Source organism: Barbatula barbatula (genome assembly GCF_947034865.1).
Source record: "Barbatula barbatula genome assembly, chromosome: 17".
Classification (NCBI taxonomy): Eukaryota; Metazoa; Chordata; class Actinopteri; order Cypriniformes; family Nemacheilidae; genus Barbatula; species Barbatula barbatula.
Window position 1 is genome coordinate 17,423,110 of NC_136780.1, and position 27,755 is coordinate 17,450,864.

The 27,755-nt window shown below is 37.5% G+C and overlaps 1 protein-coding gene across 1 annotated transcript; it reads left to right on the forward strand.

Annotated features, from left to right (window-relative positions):
• Positions 1-11,176: 11,176 nt before the first annotated feature.
• Positions 11,177-27,039, forward strand: adtrp1 (androgen dependent TFPI regulating protein 1; the record flags this gene model as incomplete). Its single annotated transcript, XM_079478066.1, has 6 exons — positions 11,177-11,368; positions 11,476-11,625; positions 15,909-16,010; positions 19,223-19,338; positions 19,431-19,591; positions 26,023-27,039. 6 exons carry the CDS (start codon positions 11,177-11,179, stop codon positions 26,055-26,057), a joined length of 756 nt encoding a protein of 251 aa, XP_079334192.1. The 3' UTR covers positions 26,058-27,039.
• Positions 27,040-27,755: the final 716 nt, after the last annotated feature.

Genomic DNA, 27,755 nt, shown 5'->3' on the forward strand with positions numbered 1-27,755 from the left:
TCTTTTTTGGTCTGGACCAAAATAACATAGAGAACCGAACTATAAATATGGACACACCCTAAGAACGCACATGGATACGCAGCATTTCAACTAAAGATATTGACCATTAAAAGAATTGAAAAAGCGACAGGTAGCGAATGTGAATAATAACAATACCATGAATGGTGCTGTCTTCAAATAAGTCTAAGTTAAATTTATTTTTTGACAGGTGAACATGCAGCTTTACCAGCTGTGACAAAATTGTATGACTTTACAATAAGATTCAATTTTCTAACATTGGTTAATACATTAGTTAACAAACTAATAATGGGAATACTTCTGTATCATTTATTCATCTTAGTAAATAATTTTTTTAATTATTAAATATTGAAATTGATTTTTAACATTGGCAATGAACTAACATGGATGAACAAAGAATGGATTTGTATGAATTTACATTAACTAATATTTATTAATAAATGCTGTTGAAAGATATTGTACATTGTTTATTCATGTCAGTTAATAATTTTTTAATAATACTGGCCCAGTCGGGCAAGTGACTCATTTTTAATGGCCCTGCCAACATTTTTACTGGCCCCAACTCCAACAAGTAATAAACAAATAACATTGTTTGTTGTTTTTATGTCACGGTTATGGACAGAACCCAACCGCAGGCAGACGTGAGAAAGAAAACAAAACACGATGGGGAAAACATGAACAAAAACCAAGACACAAATGAAAACTAAAATTTCCCACAAGGGGGACAAAACAAATAAAGTCCTTTGAATAATAATTCAACAAAATCTACAAATTTGGAACAAGATAATCCACAAACAGGAATAATCCAACAAGGTGAGGTTACAACAGGGATGATAATGACAATGAACCGACAAGAGACAGAGGGAAACTGGGACTAGATAAAAGGGAAACACTGACGAGGACTGATCACACAGGGAGAGTGGCGGCAGGTGACATGAATGAAACACTAAAGGAAAGCTAACATGAGGATTGCACGAGGCAGGTGAGGGGAATGAAACACTAAGGGAAAGATGGACCAGGGCCGGTGACAAGACTAACACTAATGGGCCCCTAAAAGGGAAACAAGGGGGCGGGGCTAAAGGACGACACCAGGGACCCGTTTCAGAAAGCAGGGTAAGTGCAAACTCAGTGTAAATTAACCCCAGAAAACGGGATACTCTGGGTTTTCAGTTTCAGAACGCGAGGTATATCAAACCTGTGACCGCGGGGTAAGTCAAGCCCATTTCAGAAATCGAGGTATCTTATACTCCGAGTGAGTGACCATAGTAACCTACTCTGTGAACCTAACCTGGTCCGGAGCAGGTTTTATTCCACTAACCCGAGGTTTGTTACAATCTCCGCCCCCTTTTAGAAGCGCGAGCGGTGTTGAACTTGCCTACGCCGTTTGTTTTTTCAATCGTTTTCCTTAATCGCGCACAAGTTCAGAACACAGACATTAAAATGGCATGTCCGTTTATTCAGGAACCCGTAGATGAGGAAGCTGCATTCATTCAGAGAGAGTTAAATTAAAAAGAGTTTAAAAAAGCGATACAGTTTTTTTTTACAGTCCATTACATAGGCTATCCACAATCTGCTTCATCCTTACATCACAAACCTCACTCGCCGGGGACGTGCTCTTACATCTGAGCAGATTCTCTGTATGGCTTTGTTTCTTTGCTAATGGAAGCTTTCTTTATAACAAAGATGCAGAACACGTTAGCAAGGCAACTGTATGTAGAGCAGTAAGAAAAGTGTGAATCGCTCTCAAGCACTTTTAATACACTTTTGTTAAGTTTCCTGTGAGAGCCATCAAAGAGGAGAGTCATAGGATTGCAGGTGAATGGTGAACGTCTTTCTGAATTAGGCTGATCAAATAAATGTGGTCTTGCTGCCATCTCTGGAAGTAAACTAATAATTCAAATACCCTTTAGGATTTCCCAATGTGATTGGGTGCACATGTAATCGGTCCCACTCGCCCCGCGAACCGACGTCGGTCCGAATGAGAGACAGGCGCTGTAACGACGAGCCTAAAGACCACAGTCCCTATTGCGTCTGTAGCTGGCCAGTTTTCTGTCTTCTAAAGCCAGGTTCTCGGTTCTCATATACTCAAAACTTTCAAGGCCAGTTTATTAAATATATCAAACATTTCCCAGTCAGGCATCCTACTAGCAAGAGCATTTAAACTCACCGGACTGAATGTTGTTTTTATATTTCATTTTCAGCTGCTGCCATGTTATTTTTATTGCAGAAGGATTGCACCTACATGACAAAAATCGTAGGTATATAAACATATATATAGATATGTATATATATATATAGTGCCTCCAATTCGACTGCGAGAATTAAACGGAAGGCTTTTTGTCACGTGGCGTTGCCATGGTGAATCGTGTTATCTTCGCTCAATTGATGATGGCTTTTTAAAGCCGCGGTGAACACGCGTAACCTCGGGTGAACTTACTCAGAGTGGATTTAACTCATTGAAACCAGCTGTTCGGAAACAGAAAACTCAGAGTAGCGATTATCTGAGTAAATCAAATCCGAGTTCACATTTTAACTCAGGGTTGCTTGAACCTCCTTATTGAAACGGGTCCCAGAGCATGGCGTGACAAACCAAAACAATGCTCTTTCTCCACACAAAACACATGGGACTGACATGATACCCATGTAATATAAAAAAGTTATGATAACATAAAAACTATAAGCCCAACTCACAGAATTTTCAACTTTTGTTGAAGACAACAGTAAGTAATAAAATGAGAACCAAACAAGTAATCAAAGTATGTGCAATAGCACAAATGAATGTAATTAAGCATACAAATTCAGATAAACAGTGCTTGTTAGGTGTTTCAGGTTTAGTTACCAGGTACAGAAATTAAATAATGTAAAATAACACTTTACAATCTTCACTGTTAAATAAAATATAGATTTAACCTTGCTAAAACAGACATTTATTATGCGGGTGCCCTTTTAAGAGATGCACGGATCTAATATATTGATACACATGTGTTTTGTAACCAAACTGTTTACTTTCTCTTAAGACTTAATTAATTACTTTTACAAGGATGTTTGCTAATATGGGCATTTTTAATGGGCATAATTGTGTGGCTATGTCTGAATAAGACAACGGGAAAGAGAACTCAATTCAGTATTTTGATATACGTTTTTCCCACTGCGTGCATATCTCAAACATCCCGTGAAAACCGAAATCGAGTTCTCTTTTGCATCTTCTTGAGAATATTTAGATAGGCAAGGCTTAAAAATTTGCTTATATGTTTTTGTGATGATACAGCACTTGTCCAATCTACATCTCGTTTGTATTGTCGAACCCTAATTTATTTATATTATTTTATGTTTAAACAATTGACATTCCCATTCCAAACAGCAAACACTGAGGCAGGTATACCTGACTAATAGACTGATGATACTTACCATAAGGTCTGTGTTGAGACATGTTTTAAATTAAGCATGGCAGAAACAAGCTGAAAGTTTGAGTTTATAAACCTAAAACACCTTAAGCCATATGGCATTTGTATCAAGGGATGTATTGACGGCTTTTCAAGAAAGATCATTGGAGGATACTACATGGAAACAGTGTAGAATTTAGGTGGCTGCCCAACAAATCGGTAGAGGCGATTATTAACAATTATCAACTACACATTTAGTTTGTACATTGGGTGAGCACATGATTTTACAATTACATTTAGCAGACGCTTTTATCCAAAGCGACTTACAAAGAGTTCGGGGATGCAATAAGCGATATGTCATAAAAGAGCAATAGTACATTAGGTGCTAATACAAAGTTACTAGTTTCAACAAAAGCTAGACCACTTCCTGTTGGGAGAAGAGGGATTTTTTTTCATTTTTCTGTCAAGTATTTGCTGAAGAGATGGGTTTTAAGTAGTTTTTTGAAGGTTGTGAGAGATGTCATTGACCGGACCGCGTTGGGAAGAATGTTCCACCAGGAAGGAGTTGTGAAGGAGAATTGAAGGACAGCTGTTCATCAAAAATGACTCTGAGGTTCCTGGCTGATTCGGAGGGAGTGATAATTGAGTTGCCAAGCTGGATGGTGAGATTGTGTTGGACCATGGGGTGTGCCGGAAACACAAGTAGTTCTGTCTTGGCTGGGTTCAGCTGCAGGTGATGTTCTGTCATCCAAGCTGATATGTCATCTAGGCAGGCTGTTATGCGAGCTGCTACAGTGGTATCGTCTGGGTGAAACGAGATGTAGATCTGGGTGTCATCAGAATAACAGTGATACGAGAAGCTGTGTGCCCGTATGATGGGTCCAAAGGATGTCATGTAGATGGAAAAAAGCAGTGGTCCAAGCACCGATCCCTTAGGGACCCTAGTGATCATATGGTGAGCAGTGCACAGCGAGCCCCTCCATGACACCTTGAATGATCTGCTGGAGAGGTAGGATTGGAACCAGCGGAACCTGGGCCTGTTTGAATGTGGATGGAATAGTGCCGGTGAGCAGGGAGGTGTTGATGATGTGTGTGAGTGCAGGTGTGAGTGTGCTGGATGTGGCCTGAGGGAGATGGGAAGGGATTGGGTCAAGCGGACAGGTGGTGGGGTGGCGAGAGAGATGTCGGGTGACTTCAGTGTCAGTCAGTGGGGCGAAAGAGGAGAGTTCGATGTTTGAAGTGAGGGTAGTGTACCGAGGTCTGCGGTGCTGAGAATTGTTTGCTGATGGCTGATGTTGTCTCATTGAAAAATAGCGCAAAGTCCTCAGCAGTCAAAGAGGAAGTGGGCGGAGGAGGAGGAGGGGGCAAAGAAGAGAGTTAAAGGTCTTAAAATAAAACGCCAATATGATTCTCTCTCCCCACGTTAGACATTGAAGCTAGAAAATATGTACTTCTCAATTCAGTTGATTCAGTTACAGTATGTCCATTGCAAAGCAATCTCCATTTAGGACGTGGTAAAACTCTAAGGTGTCTCCAGGTTTCTTTGATCTAAGTTTTTTTACAAAGCATTGCAGATGATTAACAGCCGATTCATAGATACTCTGTTTGCAGAATGAATGCGATTCGTATACTCCGTATGCTGTGCACATTTTTTCACGTGCCCATGTTAACGGATTAGATCATTCACACAGCAAGCGGATACGGTACGGTCAGTGCAGCGATCGTTTACACATCTATTGTTGCTGTACAGCACGTTTTAAAGTGATAGCACATGTATCATGCCCGAAGTGAACACCAATTGACACAGAAATGCAGTATTTACACCATATATGCATAGAAATTAAGTTTACTATAATTTTTTAATTTATGTTACTTATTCAATTGAGCAATTAAAGAGTGATAACAAGAGTCAGCTGTACGTGCACCGGTCTCGTATCACGGAGGACATCGGGAGCATAAGAGGACAAGCGACCGGACCGTCAGTGAGAGAGGACCAGGCCTGGAATTTATGTTGTGTTTTATTGTGTATGACCGTATTGGAACTGCCGGCATTTTACTTGGTTTGTTCCTTCCTTTTATGGATCGTTGTTACACCGTTATGTCTATCTTTATTATTTCTTGATTATTTTTATTTATTCAATGCATTGCTCATTTATTTATGGTTTGTGGTACGTTACTTTAAGGCACTTTACTGTTTGTTACTTTGTCAGTTTATACAGCGAGTATGTGTATTATGTATTTTTTTTTATCTTTAGAGATATACGACAATTCTGAAAGAGAAAAATATACCTCAGCTGGTGAAGAGGACAAGGGAATGGTCCTTCAGTCTCATGGAACACCTGGAAGTTTTACAATTATGCATATACTAGAAATATATTTTTTAAATATGTTCTGTTTAAGTGTGTTTTGTTTAAATGTTTGTTCATATATAAAAAATGGAAGACTTTATTTTCTATTTATTTGAATTCAGAAAAATTTGACATTAAAAGTCTACACTTTGTCCCTAATTGTTTGTTACAGAACAGATATTGATTATTTAGATATTGATTATGAACCTCAAGAAATATTTTGAATTCTGAAAAATAAAGTAAGTCTGACATTGAAAGTCTATTCTTAAATTTGTGTTTTTCAAAATGAACAGAAATTGATTATGTAGATATTCTGCAAACGTAAGTAAATATTATATCTAGTATTTAGTAAAGCACTATGCAAATAATAACTGCATAAACGTGTAGGTTATGAATATTCTAGCATTTTCAGATAATGTACATAAAAGTCACCAAAATCTATGCGAAAATAAGAACATGAGCTACAAAAACATTTGGTATAGCAGCACGATCGCTAAACCCTATTATGGTTCGCCTTCATTTTCGGCCTTGGACTGGTGGTCTGGATCATGTGTCCTGAAACGTGTGGTGCCTGCAGCTGGACATATCTTACGACTTTTGACAGAACATGGCGAATTACATGCAAGGGGCGCGTGGTGTATGTAGATAGAAATAGCTCATTCTAAGGCGATAAAAACATAACGCTTCATTCATTGAATACGTTCTTTTTACACATCTGAATACATAGTTATGTATTAGATTCAACTTTATTGTCATTACACATATACAAGTACAGTGAAACGAAATGTAGTTTAGGTCTAACCAGAAGTGCAGTTAGCAAGTGTAGGATATACAGTTAGAATAAATACAGAATACAATATTGATAAAATATTACACAGTTATGAATATATTTTACAGTAGGAATGTTCTATGAAAATATGACAGTATGTATGTACTATGAACAATATATACAGATTACTATATACTTTGAACATTAACACTATGAACATTAATGTACAGGTGGATATGAGCAGATAATAATTTAGACTAAACAATAGCGCAAGTGATTTAAGTGTGCATAGATTATTGACATTAGCTGTTAAAGTTGCAATGCAATAGGTGAGTTAATGCAGTTGTTGAAGTAACAGTGCAGTGGATGAGTTAATGCAGTTATTAAAGTTACGGTGCAGTATACGAGTTAATAATAGGTTGCAGTCCAGAAGATGAGTTAATGCAGTTAATTAGGTTACAGTGCAGTAGATTAGTTAATGCAGTTATTGAGGTTACAGTGCAATAGATGAGTAGATGCAGTTAATAGAGTTACAGTGCAGTAGATAAGTTAGTGCAGTTATAAAAGTGGTCCATTAGTGCAAATGAGCATATTTCAGATGTGCAAGTGAGCAGTATAGAGTGCAAATGATGCTGTGCGTGTGTAAACAGTCCAGTAGAGCAGATAACATGAAGTACTGGTGTGTACAGTTCAGTAATGCATGCAGCCCTGTAGTGCAATGTAAACAATGTTATAGCAGCTTGGAGTTCAAGGTAAGAGAGGTAGTGGAATCAGTGGGGGGCAGAGTTCAATAATGAAACAGCTCTGGGAAAAAAGCTGTTTCTTAGTCTGCTGGTTCTTGTCCGGAGGCACCGGAAGCGCCTACCGGAAGGCAGGAGAGTAAACAGTCTATGAGCGGGGTGAGAGGAGTCCTTGAGAATGCTGCGAGCTCAACGCAGACAGCGTTTCTTCTGGATGTCCTCAATGGGAGAAATTATAGTCCCTGTGATGCGCTGGGCTGTTTTCACCACCCGCTGCAGTGCCTTGCGCTCAGCAACAGAACAGATCCTGTACCAGACTGTGACACAGTTGGTCAGGATGCTCTCTATCGTGCAGCGATAGAAGTTCACCAGGATAGTTGAAGACAGTTGGTTCTTCTTCAGTGTCCTCAGAAAGAAGAGACGCTGGTGAGCCTTCTTGACCAGGCATGAGGTGTTGGTGGTCCAGGACAGGTCCTCCGAAATATGAGTCCCCAGGAACTTAAAACTGGAAACACGTTCAACAGCCATCCCATTAATGTGGATGGGGTCGTGTGTGCCTCCTTTCGCCTTCCTGAAGTCTACGATGATCTCCTTTGTCTTGGAGGTGTTAAGGAGCAGGTTGTTGTCTGAGCACCATGTGGCCAGGTGCCGGACCTCCTCCCTGTATGCAGTCTCATCGTTGTTGCTGATGAGACCAATCACCGTTGTATCGTCTGCAAACTTGATGAAGGAGTTAGATCCGTTCACAGGCCTGCAGTCGAGTGTGAAAAGGGAGTAGAGAAAGTGGCTCAGGATGCAGCCCTGTGGTACACCAGTGTTGAGGGTGGTGGTGGTGGAGCAGATGTGGCCTAACCTAACAAGCTGAGGCCTGTTCGTCAGGAAGTCCATAATCCAATTGCAGGTAGAGTTGTTAATGCCTAGGTTTCCAAGTTTGACGATTAGCTTGGAAGGGATGACGGTATTGAAAGCAGAGCTGAAGTCTACAAACAACATGCGTGCGTAAGTGTCCTTATTGTCCAGATGTGTGAGCACAGAGTGCAGCGCCATGGACACTGCATCATCCGTGCTCCTATTGTTGCGATAGGCAAATTGGTATGGGTCCAGTGTGGGTGGTAGGGAGACCTTTAGGTGTGCCAGGACCAGCCGCTCAAAGCACTTCATAACAATGGGTGTGAGTGCGACAGGGCGGTAGTCGTTAAGGCATGTCGGGTTCGAATGTTTTGGGATGGGCACAATGGAGGTGGATTTAAGACATGCTGGAACCACTGCTTGGGCGAGGGACAGGTTGAAGATGTCCGTGAAGACCCCAGCGAGCTGCTCCGCACATGCCTTGAGTACACGACCAGGGATGCCATCTGGGCCAGCAGCCTTGCGTGCGTTGATCCGGCTTAGTGCAGTGTGAACATCAGTGGAGTTAAGTGTGATGATTGGGTGGTCAGCAGAGGGTGTGAGCTTGGAAGCTGTTTCCTTATTGTCTCTCTCAAAGCGAGCATAAAAGTCATTAAGCTCGTTCAGGAAGACGGCATCTGTGGCTATGGGGATGGAGTGTTTGGGTTTGTTGTCACTGATGGCCTGGATGTCCTGTCACATGCGTCGAGGGTCAGAATAGGAAAAATGCTCCTCTAGCTTCAGCTTGTAGCAGTGCTTGGCCTTTTTGATGCCCCTCTTCAGATTCGCCCTAGAAGTACTCTAGGCCTGTGCATCATCCGATCGGAAGGCAGTGTTGCGTGCTTTCAACAGGAGGCGCACTTCCTTGTTCATCCATGGCTTCTGATTAGGGTACGTGGTGATCTGCTTCTGGGTTGTGACACTATCAATGGTGGAATTTATGTAGTCCAATACAGAGGAGGTGTAACTGTCGATGTCCGTGTAAGAGCCACTGGTGGCCTGAGAAGCAAACATACTCCAGTCTGTGTGTAGAAACCTTTCCTGGAGTGAAAAGTCTGCCCCCGCAGGCCACATCTTGATGGTCTTCACTGATGGTTTCACACGATTAATGAGATTAATGTACTTGGGGGTGAGGAACAAAGAAAGGTGATCAGATTGACACAGGTGGGGGAGGGGGGTCGCGGCGTAAACTTCAGCCATGTTTGTGTAGACATGATCCAAAGTTTTGTTTCCTCTTGTGTGGCAGGAAACATGCTGATGAAATTTAGGGAGCACTGTCTTTAAGTTTGAGTTATTAAAATCTCCCGCAACAATAAATGCAGCCTCCGGGTGAGCAGTCTGTTGTTTACTGATGGCTGCATGAAGTTCTTTCATAGCAAGCTTGGCATCAGCATCCGGTGGAATATAAACTGCCGTTATAATGGTGGAACTGAATTCCCGTGGTAGATAAAACGGTCTACATTTAACCATGAGAAACTCAAGGTTAGCCGAGCAGTGTCTCCCGACAATAACAGAGTTCGTGCACCAAGCTTTGTTGATGTAAATGCACAATCCACCTCCTCTTGTCTTACCGGATTCCCCGGTGTGTGTTGTAGCCCGCTAACTCAATAGCGTTGTCCGGTATGCCGCTGTGTAGCCATGTTTCCGTGAAGATTATGACATTGCAGTTCAAACATTATATTGCATTTCTATCAATAGATCATCCCAAAAACTATTTTTATTGAACTTCACAAAAGAAATAGAAGAAGACATGTTCACATACAAGTACAATTTAAATAAACATTTTCATATGCAAAGTATATAATGCAAAGTATGTAAAAATATGTTCCATTTCAGAAAGTGATTGAAATGTACAAAAGTAATAGAGAAATAGAAGGAAAAAATCTAAATTTAAATAAACATGAAGGTAAGAAATTAAATTATACATAAATTACAGTATATAAATGTAAGTGTTTTCAAACTGAAATCGTTTTAATGGCTTTCTTATTTAAAGAAGGTGAAATAGAATCCAGGTATAACTTAAGATCATTTCGGAAGACCAGAAATAATGGCTTATATGGTCATAATATCGCAAAATAATATCTTTAAAACAGATATTAAATATTCTCATTATGAAATGAGTTAATATCTTTTCAGAATCTTTCAGAATAATGGCAAATGATACACTGTTTCTTTGACGAACATCTTGTATCAATATCATTATTATATTTCACCAAGAAGTGCTTGACAGGGTAAAATGTAATTACTTTGAATGACACTTCCTTTACGTTATTGGTAAGAAAATATTTATGTTGGAAAGACCAAATCTTTTTCCAGTTAAAATTTTCGAAAAAAACGATTCCAATAAAAAATTACACGAGATGCAGAAACAATATTCTGAAGAAAAAGAGATCTTATTTTTTATTTTATATATTTTTTTATAATTTAATTTTTAACCTTGCCTGTGTTGTTACAACTGATTTACAAGAATCAATCCATTATGAAACCAATTATCAAAAAACAGATTTTTGTGTTTATACAGGATATTTTGATTGTTCCAAATAAAATAAATATGGGGGTGAAATTGTGTTTGTATCTTAAAATCCAAGCCAAAAGTACTTGTTGATGGAAATTTGAGAGTCCCGCAGGAATCTTTGATATAGACCTACTGTAATTGCACATTAACAAAGATGTATACCTCCAAAGTTTGAAAAAACATTGTGTAAACCATATGGAATCTAGATTTTTCAAATATTTATTAAGCCAATTTATTTTGAAAGTATAATTTAAGGAATAAAAGTCTACTAAATGTAAGCCGCCTTGATAACAGTTTTTTTCATATAATGGCACTTATTTTTCCAAACAAAATCCGTTAGATCTCTGTCAATCAATTTCCATGTGGTTTTGGGCTGCATATACAAGACTACATAATCCCTCAGTTTTTGTAAGCAGAACTCTTCCTTTAAATACTTAAATCCCTACGTAACCAGCAATTTTTCTTTGTATTTCTACACTGGACCTTGAAAGGACCTTTAACTTGTCTTTGACGTCATGCCACCTGACATATGCAAAATGGCTTCCTCCAAAGGTCTAGAGCGAAAGACATGCCTGTTAGTTCATTTGATAATTTTTACCTGGTATTTATTCACGCTGTGGACCAACTGCTCTCTGCAAACGGCAGACAGACATCCCGGTGTGCGATCGTATGGAGGTCGCTGGAAATATTTAACGTTTATTAATCTGGTAGGAGATCAATTTTTCGAATATGAATGTCTGTTAGTAAGTGTCAAAATTGCGTATTCACCTTTGTGTATCATCATCATCATCATCATCATTATTATTAATTTTAGGTCATGCAGACTGTGTTTTTCGGATTATGCGTCCTTGTGGATGTTGTTCACGTCATTCTGCCTGTGAAACCGACTCGCAGTGGAGTTCCTCTAATCCTCACCACAGCCAGAGACTTTTACTTTACTGTTCTGTGTTTCCCCGTTGGCACTGTAAGTAACCTAACAGCTGTTAATATTTCATTTAATTCAAACTTGATTTATAAATTATACTTGAGTAGTCACAAAATATGCAAGATCAAGAAGTTGTTTTAGGTGACCAGATTTTTTTAAATGAAAATTTAGTTTAATGGACAAAATATAATTGGAATATCATTTGTTCATATCAATCAAATTAAAAAACGGGGACAAAACATTTGTTATTTTTTGGTTAGACATAAATATTAATGAGTTTTAGCCTATTGCAATTAATAACAATAGTTTAATATTCTTTGCTGATCAAACGGTCCATAACTGGTTTTAATAAAGTTTACCAAACACAAATATGAAAACATGACAAATAATAATGTAGTTAATTTTTTCCATTTTCTAAGTGTATTTACTATTTTCATTTTTACAAACTGTATACAGCCATTACAACCAGTAATTAAAAGGTTTAAAGTACTTTTAATGTCTGTGCATTTTTGGCTAATTTTAAGCACAGATTGTCCTTTCTGCGAATGTAATGACTATTGCTTTAATAAATATTTTCAGTGCTGATCCTCCCTATACGCAAGCTGTGTCCCATATGACATAGGCCTACTATGCACTATGTAAATGTGTGAGTTTTAGAATCGTCCCAAATGGAGAACTAAACGGTTTTATACTAACCGGAAGTATAATATCCAGACGAGCTCAAATGACGTCAATCGCACTTGACAATACGTGTGAATAAAAACCAACTTGTACATTAAATGTAGTTTTCATCTGTTTAGTCATCATCAGATAGAATCGTAATCACTCTGCTGTAGAAAGTTGCTCGTGCAGCGTTCGAACTGCAAATACAGTTTTACAAACTCCGTATTTATCCACTCTGGCATAAAGTTGGTTTGACTTTGGACGTTCGATAGTCTGAATTTATGGACCGTCTCCAAAGTTACATAGGCTACAGATTAATATACACGTTTCTGACTTAATAGCGTTTAAAGGGAATGACTTTCAGTCACAAATCCAGCTGTACAGTGTTCATGTGGGTGTCAGCTATAATGCACACCACTGCAATCCACTGTTTGTTTGCCCATGATAATGTAATTTATACTTAATATAACTATATTTATCATGTTTTGTTTTTGTTGATCACTCATTTGGTTAGTAAAAACACACCGCATTTGTGTGTTAACTGTTAACAGATAGATGGTTCCAGAACCAAGTGTTACTTTCGGTAAATAATTATTTCCATTTTTATTTCTCATCGTTTACAGTTATGTTTATCTAAATTGACCTATGACAAGGGCCCCCACAAAGGTTTGCTTAGGGCCCCCAGACGTCTAGGATCAACTCTAAATATTGTTATTTATTTATATCGCTGCATACTTTCATCAACGGGGAATCACTAGATCAGTGGTGGGAATTCTGTTGTGACATGGAACTGAATGGGAAAGTTTAAAAATCATGCAAAAAAACCCAGCTCCCTGGCCCGACCCCGTTATATAAATATACAAACAGTTTTAAATTAATTGAATATGAGTACCTTGAACCCGATATATTTGATTCTAGTCTTCAAATATTCACGCTTTCTAACGTCTCCTTGTACAGTCTCATCGCTAAGTATATAGCCCCCTCTGCTGCTGTAAATAATCACTGCATGGTTGCTTTTGTACTCCACAGGATATATGTTGATATGATGAGGCTTTTTCAGTGAATTTTCTGGTTGTTTTGGACGATGGGGACAGAATTCTAAAATCTGGGACTGTCACCTGTGTTGGAAAACTGTTATTTTACAACAGGGTTGCCAGTGCTTATGCATTTGGTGATCTGAAGTGATCCCATTTTGATTGCTGATGCTGGCATTTACTACAGACCATTTCACAGGCGGGCCGGAGTCCCCCAATGTTATCCTACAAGTCAGATTGTCCTACCAGGCAGGCGCACATCAATGTTACATAAGTTTTGCATTATGCTGATACAACAATCTGTATTTCCATTGTTAAATAATTCTACATGTTTATTTTATACTGGCATGAGATTTTATTAGATTTCATTTACAATTTAGTTTGAAGCATAAACTTGCCTAGTTTATATGTTTTCTTTCATAAAACAAGACCTTAGGTCACTCTCCTTTTTATGTAAATGTATTGTAATTTAAGAAGTTTTAAATATTTTTACTAGAAAACAAGGCAAAATGTGTCATTTTGATTCAAGTAATTGAAAACAGTACTACTTAATACTACTTTTCTATTAGAAATTATCCCCTGTGCATCAATTAGAAAAACTCACACTTAGGCTGAAAATGTACAAAAATGTCCATGTCCAAACATGGTTATAAATCTTTTTTCACACTTTCAATAACTTTTTTATTTTTTCACTATAAACAGTTCTTATCATAACTACCAAACTTTCATGAATTTTTAGAATTTCTGAATCCCACTTTCAAAATAATTGCCACTTTCAAAGACCCTCAAAAAATTATTATATATTAAATTAAAAAAACTTAAATGTTTTTTTTTAACCAGATCCTTTCCAGATCATAACTACCAAAAAAATTATTCATTTTGAGTTTTAACCTTGTTTGCTTACATAATGCCACATGCTTCGAAACTTCTACATGCAAATCAAGCTCACCGTTATCTCAGTTAGAAAAAGTATTAAAAATGAATGATAATGCAAACAAGTTATAAATATTTTCAGATATCTGTAAGCAACAGTGACTTGAATACAAGATGTTGGATGTGGGATTTGCTGCAAAATATGATTTGTTTTTTCCAAACTGTATACACACACACACACACACACACACAAAAATTTTCAGTACAGACATACAAACTACACTATATTAGTGTATTAGTATATAAGTATATTCGAGATCTATATTAACACAGTTATAGCTGAATCTTTTGTTCGGTTTGCCCGCCGGGCTGTATAATACAGTAGAAACAGGAAAACTGAAATGCTTCATAGACTAAAATGGAGAAAATAAAAAGTAAATAGTACACATTTGAAAATGTTGACTTTTCTTGAAATTCATTCATTTTTTATAATTTTGAACCCTTTGCCAATATAATCAAAGGATTTTATATGGAAGGTATGATTTATGCTTGCATGGTAAACCATTAAAAATGTGGTTTTTAATAAGGAAATTTTTTTATGTAACAATTGTATGAACCTAGTTTAAAAAACATTTCTAAAAAAAATTTTGCAAAATATTACAATTCCATCAAAAAACACACATTTTGCTAAATGTTTGATGTTTGCATAAACACATAAAATGACAAATAAAACAAAGCTGAAGTGGATGAAAATGTCCAAAATAGAGCACACGGGTAAAATCTGACAGAGAGCACGTGTTGAAAAATATGTTAATATTAATAGCATTAATAATCAGCATGTTAAGAGCATTTCATAATGAATCATTTTTAAATTGGAAAGATTATTTAAAATCAGTTCTAATATGAATGGCATGGAAAGGCTACTTTTTAGTAACGTTGTCAGTTGCCTACTTCTGCTCATGATAAATTCATTATAAGTTGTTACATCTGTAGTCATTTTAAATATTAAAATAGACAACTAGGAATTCGCTTGAGCACCGGAGCCTACAACCAATTTCATCAGAATATAAAATAAATATTACATTAGATGTTAACTCGTATACATATTCGACTGGGCTCAACTGATTAAATATTATTTATGGACCTCTGCTGCAAAGTAATAATAAAATAAAGTGACTTAAATTTTAGGCACAATTACAAACACGCACTTGTGTTCTATTTCGGCTTGTCCCAAACAAATCTAGCAAAAATTAATTTTTTCTAAGCCACACACCGCTATTTTGCTTTTTAGCGTTATGTGGATCTTTTTGAAGTGCTGGTCTAGGTCTTGTCTTGGTCTTGGTTTTGTCTTGGTCTCGACACCCTCTGGTCTTGGTTAAGGTGGCCTGGATGCATTAACATAATCCTTGATGTTAAAAACCGGGTTAGTTTTCAAACCACATTTTGTCTTTGATAAAGTTTTATGTTATGTGCGCTCAAAGGTGGTCTCGCCCGGGGTGCAATTCAATGTAGAACCGCCACTGCTTATACACACATATACAACATTAAAAACTAGATTTTTACCACATGGGGTAAATAGGGAAAAACATGACAATAATAAAACAGTACAAAAAAACTCACTCAACTTTCATTAACAAAACAAATTAGACAAAAAATCCTTGTATTTTCCTCTTAAACAAAAACTGGTCTCTTTCAGAGGTCTGTAGATATGTGTACTGTTGTCACTAAATGTATTTATCTTCTTGCCCACAGTTTGTGTTTGCGTCTTTCTGGATACTCTATACTTACAACCGAGAGCTGGTCTATCCCAAATTCTTAGATGATATCATTCCCGTCTGGCTGAATCATGCATTGGTAAGACCATTTTATTATTTGATTTGATTAATTCAGGGTTCAAATCGTGCCTGCACAGGTCGTTTTTCAATATGAGTTGTGAAACATCATCAGTAGGAGCCCAAGTTTCAATTCAAAGTTGACATCTATAGGGATTTGTGACTTATTTTGATCTCAACGAGTATTCACCAAAAAGTGAGGAGTTTGCACAGACAAGTACAGTTAAAATCCCTTGCTGTGTCTTTGCTCAGACCCTTTTATTGAGGATGTATTGGGAGGTGTACAGCTATATTTCCCCACATGCATTGTGCATCAATAGCAGTGGAGCAGTGAAACTGCATAGGGGCGGACAGAGCTTGAACCTAGTCCTAAAATAACTCAAATGTTAGAGGTGTCTTGATTGAAAACAACTTACACTGACATATCTTTAAATATATCATAGGGATTGTTTTGTTTCGGGATGCACACATATTGTTTTATCCAAGGCAAGTATTTTAAATATCCTAAATATCCAAAATATCGACTTAAATGTCCTAATTTAGGACTATTCTTGTCTTAATCTAATCCTTATCTGGGAAACCGTCTCATAGTGTTCATAAAATTCTGTCACAAAATTTGGCTCTAAGAGGCGATCACTGGGCACTCAACGATCATGTACCCTTGCCCAATGCAGCCTCACCTTGGCAAGTCCTTCTGAAATTGACCCTTTCAAAGCCTGCCCCCCTTTAGCTATGTCTGACATTAGCCTAAGCGCTCCCAGTGCACTGAAGAATATTTATCTTGAAATAATATTTCTGGAAAAAAATGATGTGTACTTTCAGCCAAAAACAACAAGAAGGTCTGCAATATATATTTGAAGTATACACTCACCTAAAGGATTATTAGGAACACCATACTAATACTGTGTTTGACCCCCCTTCGCCTTCAAAACTGCCTTAATTCTACGTGGCATTGATTCAACAAGGTGCTGAAGGCATTCTTTAGAAATGTTGGCCCATATTGATAGGATAGCATCTTGCAGTTGATGGAGATTTGTGGGATGCAGATCCAGGGCATGAAGCTCCCATTCCACCACATCCCAAAGAGGCTCTATTGGGTTGAGATCTGGTGACTGATGGGGCCATTTTAGTACAGTGAACTCATTGTCATGTTCAAAGAAACCAATTTGAAATCATTCGAGCTTTGTGACATGGTGTATATCCTGCTGGAAGTAGCCATCAGAGGATGGGTACATGGTGGTCATAAAGGGATGGACATGGTCGGAAACAATGCTCAGGTAGGCCGTGGCATTTAAGCGCCCCCCACACCATTACACCACCACCACCAGCCGGCACAGTGGTAACAAGGCATGATAGATCCATGTTCTCATTCTGTTTACGCCAAATTCTGACTCTACCATCTGAATGTCTCGACAGAAATCGAGACTCATCAGACCAGGCAACATTTTTCCAGTCTTCAACTGTCCAATTTTGGTAAGCTCGTGCAAATTGTAGCCTCCTTTTCCTATTTGTAGTGGAGATGAGTGGTACCCGGTTGGGTCTTCTGCTGTTGTAGCCCATCCGCCTCAATGTTTTGCGTGTTGTGGCTTCACAAATGCTTTGCTGCATAGCTCAGTTGTAACAAGTGGATATTTCAGTCAAAGTTGCTCTTCTATCAGCATGAATCAGTCGGCCCATTCTCCTCTGACCTCTAGCATCAACAAGGCATTTTCGCCCACAGGACTACCGCATTCTGGATGTATTTCCCTTTTCACACCATTCTTTGTAAACCCTAGAAATGGTTGTGTGTGAAAATCCCAGTAATTGTGCAGATTGTGAAATACTCAGTCAGGCCCGTCTGGCACCAACAACCATGCCACGCTCAAAATTGCTTAAATCACCTTTCTTTTCCATTCTGACATTCAGTTTGGAGTTCAGGAGATTGTCTTGACCAGGACCACACCCCTTAATGCATTGAAGCAACTGCCATGTGATTGGTTGATTACATAATTGCATTAATGAGAAATTTAACAAGTGTTCCTAATAATCCTTAAGATGAGTGTATATTCAGGATGTGAAAGTGACTCTGAATAAAGTAATCAAAATAAAGATCGAAGCTATAAGCCTTACAACATAAAACTGAAAGCACTGTGTCACTTGGCGATCAAGAATCACTACATTGAGGATAAAAAAACTGTTCTTGTAAAGCCAGGTGGTTTTCTATTCACTATTCTCATCATTAAAAAGACAAATCAGTATGTATTTATAATGTCACATTCCGTAAATCAACCTAGCTACAGCTAGTTAACTACTTTAATGGGTCTCATAAAACTCTTTTTTGATCCTGGGCAAATCGTTTTGACTCAACTATTTGCTTGCAAAAGGATTCTGTTTTGTCTCTTTTCATTTATTATAAACATAAAAACAGTTACATGTTACCAGAATCACATATGAATATTTAAAAAATTGTTGTGTTTTATATTATATTAAATAATTATACTTAATTATGTTATTTAAAAATTTTCATGTTTAATGTTTTAATTAAAAGTAATGTAAAGCTACATTCAAATAATCCAATGAATTAGGATTGCATGTACATTGCAGTTGAGTGACGTCATCAAGTACTCTGCTGTTCCATTTGTAATATAACCGGACTGCATCCTCCCATACCAGTCTGAACTTTGTGAACTTGCTATTGAGAAAAGTTTAGTTTTAACCCTGATCAAACACACACAAGCAATTTAATTAAAGTCTTCAGGATCACTAGAGAATCACAGATGAGTTTGATTGGGACTTTTTCTAAACTCTGCATGGCAGTGGATTTGAAAAACCTTAGCCTAATTATGAAATTTAAAACTCAGTTCATCTTCTGTACTCCATAGCACATTCTGAAATTGTGATATCAATTTTCTATTTATACCATTTTATGTATGCAGACAGTATTGAATGGTCAAGTAGTTATTTCCTCTCTCAGGGGCTTGATATTTTTACATTTTAAACTCAAACTATGATTTCCTGACCAGATAACAATTTAAATACAACCTCTAGCTATTAATTAATTGTTGCATGGGGGGGTGTATAATTGTCATACAGTTGCATAGAGGATTTATTAAATTAATTTCTACATAATTTGTTGCTATAATGCACTTTAAACATGTAAGGATATGGCATTAGTTATGTCTGATTCATGGTTTTCCATAGGCACATACTGCAGTGTGTTATGTTTACGAAGGATTTCTGTTTGTTTCCCTACAGCACACAATAATCATGCCTCTTCTGCTGGTCCAGATGTACCTTCAAAATCACAAATATCCCAGTCGTACAAAAGCAATTGGCGCTTTAGGTTTATTTGCTTTCCTGTATTTGTCATGGTAATTTCTCTTTGCTATCACACAGGTGTATTTAAAGTACTGTAGTTGTTATTTTTATAATATTTACGCTTCTGTAATACTTCAATTCTAAGGGTATTGTGGGTGCACCATGCGTCAGGAATTTGGGTGTATCCCATCATGGCTCACTTAAGTCCTGTGGGTTTGTGCCTTTTCCTTGGAGGTGCGTCCTTCACCATGGCTCCTCTTTATCTGTTAGGAGAGGAGCTCAGCCGTATGATCTGGAGCACAACAGGTGAGAAACCGCCTAAATGCATATGGTTTTCACAATTGACCACCTTGTAAATTTAAGTTTTTTTTATTGGCCTATTCCAATTTCAGATTTGTATACAAGCCAATGGGCAAATTCCAATTCCATTTTTTTCTTTAAGCAACAGTTTAGGTCATTAGTTAACGCCTCAAAAAATCATGCTAAACCCTATGCTAATTTGCACTGCTCTTGGTAGATTGGTCATTACGGAAATGAAATGTTGCATCTGGGTAAGCGTGCACCTTGTCAATAAATCACAAGCAGAAATTTCCCCTCCCATATGCACTTTATAGAATTGTGCTAGCATGCTTGCTTGACTTGTTTAGTAAATGAGGTGCCAGATTAAAAAAACAATCTTAAGAAGAAAATTCTTCTTATCTGCTATATGTTTTATCAAGATTGATATCATTTTAAAATGAAGATAGCCTCACTGTTGCCTTAAATCTCAAAAGATAAAATGTTGAATACAAGTATTTGGTTGTTTGACATGTATTTTATTGAGCCATAATCCTAATGTTGACATTTACTTACATTTAGGCATTAGGCAGACGCTTTTATCCAAAGCGACTTGCATTGCATTATCCTATACATATGTTTCTGCAATCCCCTGGGATCGAACCCACAACCTTGCGTTGTTAACGTAATGCTAAGGATGTACTTGCCAACTTTAGCTTTCATTATTTGATTTTTAACATTTATTCTGTGACAAAGTTACTCAAAATGGAGAGGATCACAAATATTATGGCTTAGTTACACCAAAAGGATTTTAATAAATATAATTTTGTATTGCTTGCTAACATTGCACTTAGGAACATTCTTACGAACTTCCTATAATTTATCTTAATTACGATCTTTTATATAATCGTGTTTGGATATAAACATAATACATCACTGGACACACACATGCTCCACAAAATCTTAAGTCTCATTTGTTTTCACCTGTCTTGCTCTGCAAGATGCCCTTCCATCTTTACTTTTTCACGATACAGTGAGGCCTCCTTCATCGAAGAATGAAATAATTACTCGCTGAGTAATTACTGAGATTTTTATATGCACCAGAACAGCCATTGCTCCACATGGAGATCTGGTCTCCCATTTATCGAGTCCAATTCCTGAAATGTCATATGATTTCAGTAGAATATTGTGCTACAGTTTTCAAGGCCCCCAAATGTAGCCCTCATACGTGTATTTCATTTTTGTCTTGTACAGTGAAGCGTAGTGTCATTGCTAGGAAATGCTCCTTTGTTTACTACCGCCGTGTCATGTATTGAAAGTCACGTTTGTCCTCGCCTAGTCTTGTTCCGGTTTTGCTTGTTTATTGCGTGTTATTAGGAGGTGTGTCCTACTGAATTCAGCTACATTAAGATGGGTATTTTGTTCTCAGAGAGCATCGCGTCAAGCTCAGATCTGCTCAGAGGAAGTGGCGCAAATCAAATGTTCAGGCTGACCTCGGTCTCTATTAGTCTCTTCTTTCTCCGCTGATGTCACCTCTGCTAAAACTTGTCCCCTCTTTAAAATTGGGATGCACCGATTATGTAAGTTATCGGTCGATAACCGATGATTCATTAATATTGGAAACCGGTAACCGATATATTGGCCGATATACCGTAGATATTAATATAACATTTCCTAAGACTGAAACAAAAGAGGAAAAGTGGACAACTGCTTTTATATGAAAACATTCATTGCAGAAAACAAGGTAACCGTTAGTTCTCCTTTTCCCCCTGAAAATCATCTACCAAGTCTACTTTACACTAGTTTATTTAACCTTCAAACTTTTATGGTATATTTTTTGTTCAACAAACAAATTAAAGATGTTCTAAACAGACACAAGTCTAACAGGTCTCAAGACAAAAAGCATACAGAGAGCAGTCCGATTCAAACAATATGCTTTTGTCCATTAGCAGTCAGTTCACTGTGCCACCATCTCCTGAACATGCACAAACTCCTGAAGCCTGCTTGTTCCCCTATTTCTCTCTCCTGTCTGAAGCTGGGTTTCCAAGGTCATTGCTTCTAATCACCCGACTACCTGCCCACTAGATCCCATGCTCACCCATCTCCTTCAAGCCAGCTCCCCGCTCTCACCAACATTATCAACTCTTCTCTAACCACAGGTACATTTCCCACAGCTTTTAAGGCTACCTGTATAACCCTGCTACTGAAGAAACCCACTGCACTGCTAGAAACTACAGACCCGTATCTCTCCTCCCCTTTGTTTGCAAAAACCCTTCAGCATGTGGTTGCTGACCAGCTCTCCTCATTTCTCACACAGTACAACCATTCTGGTTTCAAGTGCGGCCATTCCACAGAGACTGCACTGCTCTGTCATCAAAGCCCTGTGACTGGGAAGTTATCTGCACTCATCCTCCTGGATCTATTTGCCACATCCTCCTGTCGACCCTCAAGACTATAGGTGTCTCTGGAATGGACTACGTTGGTTTGAGTCTTACCTCTCGGATAGGTCACTCAGAGTATCCAGGAGAGGTGAGGTCTCTGAGTCCCATCATCTCAGTACAGGGTTACCTCAGGGCTCAGTTCTTGGACTTCTGCTCTTCTCCATATACACAACGTCCCTAGGTTCTGTCATTCAGAAACATGGCTTTTCCTATCACTACTATGTGGATGAAACGCAACACTCCACTTGTCATTTCAGCCTAATGATCCGACGGTTTCTGCGTGCATCTCAGCATGCCTGAACGACATTTCACTCCGGATGAAGGACCATGACCAGCAGCTGAACCTTACAAAAACTAAACTGCTTGTGATCCCGGCTGACCTGAATACTCAGCACGACCTTTCCATCCAGCTGGTGCATCAGCCACTACTTCTTCCAGAACGGCCAGAAACCTGGGCTTGGTAATTAATAATCCGCTGAACTTTACAGATCATGTTGCCAGCACCACAAGGTCCTGTAGATTCATCATCTACAATATTAGGAGAATTAGACTTTTCCTGTCTGAGCATGCTACAAGTTCTTGTCCAGGCTCTGGTCCTGTCCAGACTGGACTATTGCAATGTTCTACTGGCTGGTCTTCCAGCTTGAACAACCAGACCTTTTCAGATATTCCTAAATACAATGGCAAGAGTGGTCTTCAACGAGCCGAAAAGAGAGCACAAAACTCCTCTCTCCATTAGGTTGCACTGGCTCCCTATAGTAACTCGCCTCCAATTCAAATCTCTGCTCCTGGCCTACAAGACCCCCACTGGTTCGTCACGCCCATATCTTCACTCGCTAATTCGCACTTATGAACCCGCCCGATCACTGCGCTCAGCTATTGAACAATGTCTTGTGGTGTCGTCCCACAAAGGGAAAAAAATCACTCTCACGCACTTTCTCTGAATGTGTTTCATGACTCTAGAAGGATCTCGTGCCACAAGATCAGAGGATTCTTTAGTCGTCTTTAAGAATCGGCTAAAAACACATCAGTAACACTTTACAATAAGGTGCTATTATTTAACATTGAACATTTAAGTTTATCAGCATTATTTAAACCTTGTCAATGTTAACTCATGTCAATACAGTTATTCATGTTAATTCATGGTCCATTAACTCATGTTAACAGTGACAACGTTTGATTTTTATTTATTAGTAAATGCTGAAATTAACATGAATTAATATTAATTAATGCTGAAGAAGTAATATTTATTGTTAATTCGTGTTAGCTAATGCATTAACTAATTGTTAATTCTCCACACAAAACACATGGGACTGACATGATCCTGCCACAAGACTCGAAAACCAAGACAAGGAGAGGCAGGATCATGACACCTCTTCTCTACTTTCCTATCCCCCCAAAAAATTGTATACTGTGGTTTTACTGCACCTATGCATTATTTTTCTTTTGTTGCACAAATTGCTTCCATTGTTTTCACCTACATTTATAAGTCACTTTGGATAAAAGCTTCTGCTTAATGTAAATGTTTTTTACTCCATTACGCCAAAATGTGTGTGGTACTCCGTTTACAACAGCGGCTGGGCAGATTTATGATGTTTGACTGACAGTTTGAAGATCTAATGGAGTTTCAAGGTGTAGTCATAAGCTCTTTTAAATAGTTTTTATTGGTTAGACATTCACAAAACCCACAGATAGACGTAAAGGATGACTAATAGTAATGATTTAAAAAAGGGATAAATTAGGGAGTACTCACTAAAAACAGTTGGGTTAAAATTGACCCCACAGGTAGCCCAAGGGTGGGTTACTATAGCACCCAGCCCTTGTTGGGTTATTTTAACCCAATCCATTGGGTTGCAAGTTTGACCTAATCAGTTGAAATAACAAATTTGTTGGTTTATTTTTGCCAAAATGTTGTTAACCATCATTTTAATTGTTTACTTTGGCAATATAATTATTATTAATAATAATAAAATGTGTAAACAAATAAACTACAACATAGAAATATCTTTACAATGTTTTAGTTTCAATACAATAAGTTGGTTTTACTTCCTTTTATCATATTATTACAAATAACTAAATAAAACAAACAGAACAGAACAGAGGCTCCTGATGTTTGTTTCAATCTATAAACAGATATTCTAATTTGCAAATATGCACATATTGTATACACCGTAGTACTGAGTATTGAAATTATTATTGGTATGGTGCACAATTCATAGACCTTGGCTTGATTAATTGTAGGGGTCATACTTCTTTTCATTGACAGGTCTGTTTTTAATTCAGAAAATTAGTAAACAATGTTAATTTCATGTGTCATAGGAAATATCTATTATTAGTGTTTCAAACGGGATCACATGTTTGCTTGTTTAAATTTTGGATCCTTTTTCATGACTGTACTGGATTTTCACTTTATCTCTCACCTGCAAAATTGATCAGTTTGGGCTAAAGTGTCCCACTTAAGTTTTCCTTTGCATATAAATCTCTCTAAAATATAGATAATATATTAAGTAATTAACAGTAAATATAAAGTTTGTCAATGAAGGCCATTGATGTATGTCTGTTACTGCCGGAAGAGTCAAGCCCCTCTTGTTTTGTGGTCAGTGAACGCCATCAAAATGTATTTGCTGCTATTTGGTAAAAAAATATAATAAAAGTAACAAATGTCACAATGATGACAACGAATTGAATCCTCAAGACGAGTGCTGCAGTTAAATATAATTTCCCTACCAATTTATGACTTCCCTAAAGGTTTTGGGCAAAAAAAGTGAGGGGGATCCAAACCGATAATTAATTTATACATTTAATACTGGTTGGTTATAAAGCAAGGGTTGTAAAATGGACAAAAACAGTCGATGAACATGTAAATTTATGAAAAGTAGTGTAAGAACTGATGCAGTTAAAAAAGACATTGCGTATATACAACAGCTTGTGTGAATGTAATGCACGTATTGCCACTGACCACAGACGAGGAGGTATCCAATAAACTTTTTTAATAATAAATCCAACGAATTATATACTAGAAACACAGCAGGATAAGCACATGCAATATACAGCTTGGTAAACTAAACAGAGACACGACCAACAACAAAGAAACAGTGAGTATAAGGCCACGTTAACACGATGAAAAACTGAAATGTTTTTCCTTTGCATTTTAGAAAAGATTCACATACACATGACAGTGTTATCAAAACGGTCTGGCCAGTGGATGGCGATGTTTACAGAAACCGGTCGTGCCTTGGAACATACACATAGACATTTATAAGCCAAACTTGCTCTTTAATACCGTTGGTCGACGTATATATTTAAAGTCTGGAGAATGTAAATAGTCTGTCTCAGCTGGTCTTATTGGTGCAGCAAATCCACATTTTACTGGGGAACGTCAATATATACTCGAGCAGCGATACCTGTACTGTGAGTATCGCTGCTCGAGTATATATTGACGTTCCCCAGTAAAATGTGGATTTGCTGCACCAATAAGACCAGCTGAGACAGACTATTTACATTCTCCAGATCGCCTCCATATCGTTTTGGCTAAACTCGCGTGACTGACTGCGTAATACGCATGTGCGTGACATCAACATTTTCAGAAAGTTCCCTCTTGCAGTTTACATGGAAACGAAAATGGTGGCGTTTTCAAAAGGTTGCTCTTTGAGACACGTTTTCAAAAGGTTGCCTTTTCAGTCCCCTAAAACGCAGTTCCCAGTCCCCTAAAACGCAGTTTCCGTGTACACTGAGAGCCAAAATGCATAATTTTTTTGCTTTTTTCAATTGAAAACAGTCTCGTGTAAACGACCTCAAAAAGCAGTCCGGATAATGATGGTAATCAATGGCAGGTGTTGGTGAATGCAGATTAGGGACAGGCGAGGGATCGTGGAGGATCATGGGAATTTGAGTGCTTGATAAATGCATAAATAGCAATTGCAAAATGATTTACAGAATAAAGAAGCCTGAAGGTATATAACATTTGTAAGGGCACTGCTCTGCCAAAGTTTTTAACTGACTTAAATTTTTGTCTTAAAGGGGATCATCAGAAGAGGAAAAAGAAGATACAGTAGTGAAGGACTACTGGATACTACAATATCCAATGCAAGCTGTACAAAACAGGGAAACATGGGGAAAGATGTATTTTATGAATAGTTTTTTTTTTCAGTTAATTTTTTTACAAAAAAACATTTTAAATGTTGCATATAACTTGTATGTTTTTTTTATTCCAGTTTCTGTAAAATCCTATAATGCTGAGTACTTCAATTGTTAATGGCCAGTTAGATTTTTCTCATGACAACTACGAATAAGTGTGACAGTAAGGAAGAGTTTGTTTGTGTGAGAAAATTCCACAATATTAAATATGAATTCATATATTGTTTATAGTTTATCAGTGTTTAACCTTTTCTTATTTGAAGAGGTTCTGTGAGCGGTTTTATTTGTTAGTGAATGTTCACATCCGAGAGATACTTAAATGGTTTAACCTAACTCATATAATCTCGCAAATTACGCTCTTATAATGTGATGTTCTGGCTTTACTTAGAATTTGATGGTGGAAGCATTTGAGTTCGAGACATCAGTACACATTGACCCAACAAACAAATGTTGGGTCAAATATGGAATATCATTTTCTAGGAGCTTATTTCATAATCAAAATTTGCTTTATTGACCAAGGAACAATACAATTTGTTGTGTTATTTATATTTAAACCTATATTTACAGTAAATTTGTCCATGTTTAACAGAACCAAACAAATGTATTTTCTAGTGTAACAGTAGCCCAATCTCTGTCCTCAGTACTGTATTACAGATTACATTTTTTGCATTCATTATAACTGTAATTAACAGTAATCCCATTTGAACCCTTTCAGTCAATTTATACAGATTCGGCAAATATTTACTTAATATTTCATTTTGTCTGAGACATACAGTGGAGCAGAATTTAGTGTTTGTTGATTATTTGAAGTTAATATGATCGACACAAAAGTGTCAATTGCGGAAAATGCTTCTTATTAATAAAACAAAAAATAAGCAAATAAAACATTTCAGTGTAATCAATGTTTTTTTTCAATTCAATTTTATTTATATAGCGCTTTTCACAATGTGGATTGCTCCAAAGCAGCTTTACAGGGGAAAATAAGAAACCGAAAAACACAAAAAAGTAACATTATTCTAGTAAATAATATCGCAGCAGTCTCCCGGTGGTTTATTTTGCATTAAGTGAATGCTTGGCTGAAAAGATGTGTCTTTAATCTAGATTTAAATTGGCCGAGTGTGTCTGACCCTGGAATAGTGTCGGGAAGGCTATTCCAGAGTTTAGGTGCTACGTATGAGAAAGCTCGACCCCTTTTGGTGGATTTAGTTATTCTAGGTGTTATCAAAAGTCCTGAGTTTTGAGATCTTAGAGAGCGTGATGGTTTGTAGTGTGATAGAAGCTCTGTTATGTAGGTAGGGGCTAAACCCTTTAAGCCGTAATAAGTGATTAAAATAACTTTAAAGTCAATACGATACTTAATGGGTAGCAAGTGAAGGGTCGATAACATTGGGGTTATGTGATGGTATTTTCTGGACCTGGTTAGAACTCTGGCTGTACTACTACTAACTGTAGTTTGTTTATTGATGACGCAGGACAACCACTAAGTAGTGCATTACAGTAGTCAAGTCTTGGGGTCATAAATGCATGAAAAAGCTAATTTGGCAACATTTCTTAGGTGGTAATAGGCTGTTTTTTTACATTTGAGATGTGATTTCAAAATGACAGGTTGCTGTCTA